This window comes from Cricetulus griseus, chromosome 5 (assembly GCF_003668045.3).
Source record: "Cricetulus griseus strain 17A/GY chromosome 5, alternate assembly CriGri-PICRH-1.0, whole genome shotgun sequence".
NCBI lineage: Eukaryota > Metazoa > Chordata > Mammalia > Rodentia > Cricetidae > Cricetulus > Cricetulus griseus.
The window spans coordinates 90,292,700-90,299,098 of record NC_048598.1 but is presented as its reverse complement, the minus strand read 5'-3'; the positions used below and the strand labels follow the sequence as shown (position 1 = coordinate 90,299,098).

The window sequence follows — 6,399 nt, the reverse complement described above, 5'->3', positions numbered from 1 at the left end:
AGGACACAAAGGTGGGCTGGCTGGGAAGGGAGGTAGGTTTGGGAGGATTGGAGGAGGGGGATAAAAATGATCAAACACACTCAAACAATAAAAATAAGAAGTAAATAGCAAGCAATAAGATACCCCAGTCAAGTCTTAAATAAATTCCTTCAATGTATAAGGCTTAATGAATAACTATCTCTCTGAAAATAGATGAGGATTTGACTCATGATTTTTTGTTTTGTTTTGTTTTTTTGTTTTTTTCGAGACAGGGTTTCTCTGTGGCTTTGGAGGCTGTCTGGGAACTAGTTCTTGTAGACCAGACTGGTCTCGAACTCACAGAGATCCACCTGCCTCTGCCTTCCGAGTGCTGGGATTAAAGGCATGCACCACCAACACCTGGCTACACCTAGCTCTTAAGATCTCTCTCTCCTTGGACTCCTGAGCTTTAAGAGGCAGGGTATGATTAAAATAAAATAAAATAAAATAAAATAAAAACTCCCATTTGGAGCTGAGCACTCCAACTACTCTTAGTCTCTGCACATTTTCCAGTTGTGGGGTCACTGCATTAATTAACATCCACTGCAAGAAGAAGCTTCTCTGGCCAGGGTTGAGTGACACACTTGATCTATAGGCATAGTGACACGTCATTAGGGGCAGTTTTATTGTTGTGCTCATTTACCAGAATAATAGTATTAGATTTTCCCCTTGCCCCATGCCCAATCTAGTCTCATTAACAATGTCAGGTATGGGTTCCATCTTTTGGAGTGGGCTTCAAATCTGATTCTAAAAGTTGTTGGTCACTATCATAACAATTGTGCCATTATTGCACCGGTGGCCATATCTTGCTAGGAGCCTTTATCATTGATTACACAAGTAGCAATTAATATTCTAGGTATCAACTCCAGAATATTTGTTACTATGAATTTGGTTGTATATAGAATATATATTGGGTGATTTATAGCCTCAAATAGGCCCCAGAGAAAAGAAATTCCTTCTCACTGGGGCATCAGCAGTAAGAGCTGCAGCCTTGGATCTCAGACTACATAGCCTTAGTTTTTCCCTTTGATATAGCATTGAGAAGCCCCCTGTACTCAGTTAACAGCATGTTTTGTAAGTCATGTTTCCCCTCTTGAGATGCCTGCTTTTCTCAAGATTTTATCAGCCTTCCTGGCTCTGAGAGATATGCATGCCCTATTGTCAGAGAATTGTTAAATGTGCCTGTGGGTATAAAAACTAGAAGCCTCCTGGGATCCAGAGAACTTTTTGAAAAAAAAAAAAAACGTTTTAGAAAGAACTCTAGGAGAATTTTTAAGGAGAACTTTTGAACGAGAACTTTAAGAGAGCTTACAGAGAGGGAGAGAACTTATAGAAGGAAAATTATTGGAGAGAATTTCTAAGGAGAAATCTTAAAGAGAGCTTTTGAGAGAAAACTTTTGGGGGAGAACAGTTCTCAAAGAATAAAGAGCCATGAGAGGAACACATATGTGTTTATTTCCTTTTGACCCTCAGATGATAACTTTTTAGCAAACCCCAAGTCACCTGCTGTAAGCCTCCTGCTTGAAGTTGTGATAATATCCTGTAGGCAAGTAGTTATTATAGCTAACAGGGTTTGTTGCTGGGTGAGACTGTTTATTACTAGCTATGCCACTCTTGGGAATATATCCAAAGGACTCCACATCTTATAACAAAAGACACTTGCTCATCTATGCTCATTATTGCTCTATTCATAATAGCCAGGAAATTAAAATAGTTAAGATGTCCATCAACTGATGAATGGATAATGAAAAATATGGTACATTTACTCAATGGAATATCACTCAGCTGTTAATAAAATGAAACTATATATATTGTATAAAAACTTTTAAACTTAATGTTCACATATAGGAGAAAACATGCAATATTTGTCTTTCTGGGTCTGAGTTACCTCACTCAGGACAACTGTTTCCATTCTACCCATTTACCTGTACATTTCATAATTTCATCCTTACAATAAAGTTTTAATAATTTATTAAAAAGAAAGTTAGCTTGAATCTAGAATAGTGATAACTAAAGATTGGGAAGGGCAGCAAGAGAGGATGGGAAAAGGAAGTTGTATTTAATTGATGCACGCTATATAAAATGTGTATAAAAATATCCTACCAAACCCTGTTGACATTATTAATGAATGGAATGTCAATCAAAAACACAATGGAAAAGAAAAATCATGAATAAACTTGCTGAGAACTGGACCTTATAGATAGGATATCACATCCATATTAAAATAAACAATAAAATTATGGATATCAGTATGCTAGCTAGTTTCTGTGTCAACTTGATACATGATAGAGTCATTTGAGAAGAGGCAACCTCAATTGAGAAAATGTCTCCAAAGGAATGGGCTGTAGGCGTGCAAGCGGATAGGATCATTTCTTAGTAATTGATGGGGGAGGGTCTGCCCATTATACATGGAAAAACCCCTGGGCTGATGTCTCTAGGTTCTGTAAGAACATAGGTTGAGCCAGCCATGAGGAACAAATCAGTAAGCATGGCCTCTGCATCAGCTCCTGCCTCCAGTTTCCTGCCCTACCTTCCTTGATGAACTGTGATATGGAAGTATATGCAAAGTAAACCCTCTCCTCCCCAAGCTGCTTTTGATCATGGTGTTTTACCACAGCAATAGAAACCCTCACTTAGACAGTTGGCACATTAAAAATAATGTTAACCCAAACTAGAGGGATGGCTCAGCAGTTAAACGTACTGCCTGCTCTTCTAGAGGGCCCAAGATAGATTCCCAGCACCCGCATGACAGCTAACAACTGTACATAGCTCCAGATTCAGGGATCTAATGCTGTTTTCTCACCTCTGTGGGTATCACCTGCACGTGATACACAGACATACATTCAGGCAAAATATCCATACACATAAAATTAAAAATAAATAAATCTTATTTTTTAAAAAGTATAAACTGTCACAAAGTGAAATAACTTTGCAAGCCAAAACTATCTATTTTTATTATTACTACTCATTTAAACAGCACAGAATCACACACATAATGCAAAAGGCCACCATGCCAAAGGCAGGTGCAATTTCTGATATGTTTTACTGCATTGCTATGTGTGTCCATGTGCATGCAAATAGAAACTTCACATTCTAAGTGTGTTCTATGGTGTGGGTCCTGGCCAAAACCTTGAAAGTCACTGTCTCTGATAACTCCACAAGACCTGGTTTTTTTAAACAGCATCATCTGAGGCTGGTGAGTGAGTACCAGATCCAAAATAACTTAACTCTTACTTCTCTCTGTGGTTTCCCCAAACCTGCCAAACCTGTTTGATTAGTACTCAAGAAGAATGGATATTGCTCTTTATCTTGTAAGCCTATTTTGGAGTGGATTTTGTTTGCAGTTTAGATTTTTTTTTTTTTAAAAGATAAGGAGTATGAGGGAATGTAGGTGGGGCTATAATGACTTTTCTAATCACAAAATGTGACAACTCATGGTGCTGTCACAACCAGTGCAGTTATGCTTTACACTGATAGAGATTGTAGTGGGGGCACCAGTCAAAAGGGAAAGCAAAAGAAATGTAAGGTTATATATTTGCATCTGCATTTGAACTATAATTTTATTTAATTCCATATAGTGAACAAAAAATTTAATCAACTCTTTGATGGACTACAAATAAAATAAAGATGTGGTTCACAACATTCAATATAGTCCTAGGTAGGTTCACAGAGCCGATGTACCGAGCTTCTGGCATTTACCACTCAGCCTCACCAATGGCTTTTGCAAATACATAGTCTCTCCCTCCAAAACACATGACACCATCTTTTAAGTAGAATTTCCATCTGTTCTTGCTTCGATGAATCTGGAGAGAGAAAAATAATCCAGACTTCGTTTGGAAGCTAAGGGATCACATACATTCTTTAAAATAGCAAGTGGGGTTATTCTGACCCTAAATATAAGACCCCAAGATACTTTATTCATTCTTTAGCAAATCTTTGAGTTCCTATAAGTCAAATACTAGCTCAAGTATTGGAGATGTGTCAAGTCATCCATACACAATGAGAACCATCACTCCGTATCAAAAGGATCAATGATTGGCTCCACAGCTACAGAGAGCCAAGTCTGTGGATTGCTCCAGCCCCTTATGTATTTCATACAACAAATGCACATCCTCCTGGGAAGACTTACATAATCTCTAGGTTATTTGTTAACACCCAATGCAATGAAAATGCCTTTAAATAACAGTAATATTGAATTGTTCAGGAAATAATGACCAAAAATAAGTCTTTATATGTTCAATAAATGTGTAATTTTTCAAAGGTTTTTGATAGCCTTGGTTGACTCTGCAGAGGAAACAGCTGGCTATAGACTTCAATATATTATGTATGTAAAAAAACAAAAGATCCTGTCTTTGAAGAGTTTACATTTTCATGGAGAGGGAGACAAAACTTGATAAATTACCATTATAAATATGTACATATACATAATGTTAGAAGGAGATTTTGTAGAGAAAAAGAGTTCATTTTTATAGCTATTAAAAGAAGCATTATCGCCAGGCGTTGGTGGCACACGCCTTTAATCCCAGCACTCGGGAGGCAGAGGCAGGTGGATCTCTGTGAGTTCGAGGCCAGCCTGGTCTCCAGAACAAGTGCTAGGGCAGACTCCAAAGCTACACAGAGAAACCCTGTCTCAAAAAACCAAAAAAAAAAAAAAAAGCATTATCCTATGTCTCCTTTAAGTATATCGAATTATGACTCAAAAACACCAAAGATGTAAACATCCACTGTGTCATACACAGTAGAATGTCAAGTATCTGAAGGTCATGTGACAAGTAGTAGCAAGGATGTGGGCATCGCAAATAATGCTGGTAAGTCTGTCCCAGGCACATATTTCATCCCTTTATATCTCTGCTTTGTATCAGGCTGCACCTTGCATGCCTGCCTTCCACCCCTCTCTCTGAGCTACAAATCATTCAAGCCCCATTTCAAAGGTCTACATCGCCCATGAGGCGTTCATGGAGAATTCCAACAACAAATGTTTTCTTGTATCTCCTTGCTACTTTTTGGTCTTGCTGTCTGCCACATAGCTGAAGGTTTGATTCATATTTCAGCAGCATTTGCTTTACCTGTCACACTCTTCTAACATCTGACTTGCCTGTCATCTTATCATGTGTGTGTGTGTGTGTGTGTTTTTTAATCCTATAAGAAATAGTGTGTTTGAATAAGATTGTCACCTCCCTAAGACAGAGATTACCATTTAGGGGCTGGGTGTAGCCTAATGGCTTAGTGCAGAGCACTTGGCTGGCATGTGCTACATCCTAGGTTCCATCCACCTGGGGAAAACAAGGATTATCACTGTCAAGTGTCACTATAACACATAGCACAGTGGCAGACCCAAGACACGCCCTCAACTCTACAGAACTGGGCTGCAGAGATGGCTCAGTAGGCAATGTGCTTGCCTTACAAATATAAAGACCTGAATTTGAAACCCAGATCCACACAAAAAGGAACTGGGTGCAGTGGTGCACACCTGTAATCCCAGTGCTGGCCAGCCAGCCAGCCTAGCCTACGTGGCTAGCTCCAGGCTAATGAAAAATCAAAGTAGAAAGTACCTAAGAACAACAGCAGAGGTTACCCTCTGGCCTCCGTGCACATACACTGCCATACACACATGGGCACACAATGCATACACACACACACACACACACACACACACACACACACAGAGAGAGAGAGAGAGAGAGAGAGAGAGAGAGAGAGAACACAAGACAGAGAGACAGAGAGAATTAAACCGCTGCCCTATGAGTCACTTGACTGTGAACTGGAACTTGCCATCATATTTGACAATATTTTTATATACCTTCCAGTATAAGTTCAATTAATGAAACCCAAGTCCAAAAGGTGAGCACAGTACCTTATCATACTGACAGACAATTACATTATCTGTGTCAAACAGGTCTGGCACATCCTGCTCACTGACATCATCTCCGGAATTTAGAGGGTCCTAAAGATGAAAGATGGTCACATTAAGGGACTTCATGATGCCTCAAATTATTTAAAGACAGAAAGACATAGGAGTAAAGGGACCTGAAGAGACAGAATAATACTTTTTGCTTTAAAGTCAAATAACTTGGGTTTGGATTCCATCTTGACCACTTAATTACATGATCAACCTTGGACAAATTACCAAAATCTCCTGTATCTTGGTTTCTCATCTATGAAACGAGAAGTGCTTCAAGACCTAGAGGATACCAGGACTGTTAAAGACAGTAAATCAGATAGACAATTACCATAGGCAGACAGTAGAAGGCAGCCACAAGTGAGAGCCAACAGCCCTCACCAACTTAACTACCACATCCCACTCAGACTTCATCACATTTACTAGAGAAAGAACAAAACCTGTGTCTCCTAAGCCTCCTAACTTAAAAGCAACAAATATAA

The 6,399-nt window shown here is 39.1% G+C and overlaps 1 protein-coding gene across 2 annotated transcripts in view; it reads right to left on the bottom strand.

Moving 5' to 3' along the window:
- Window positions 1-3,713: 3,713 nt before the first annotated feature.
- Window positions 3,714-6,399, bottom strand: part of Gtf2a1l (general transcription factor IIA subunit 1 like) — a 36,816-nt gene continuing 34,130 nt past the window's right edge. For both annotated transcript variants that reach the window (XM_035445542.1, XM_035445543.1), the window contains 2 exons: window positions 5,873-5,962; window positions 3,714-3,821 (listed from right to left, as the gene is read on the bottom strand). In XM_035445542.1, coding sequence (XP_035301433.1) covers window positions 3,714-3,821; window positions 5,873-5,962 — 198 coding nt within the window. The remainder of the gene's footprint in view (window positions 3,822-5,872; window positions 5,963-6,399) is intronic.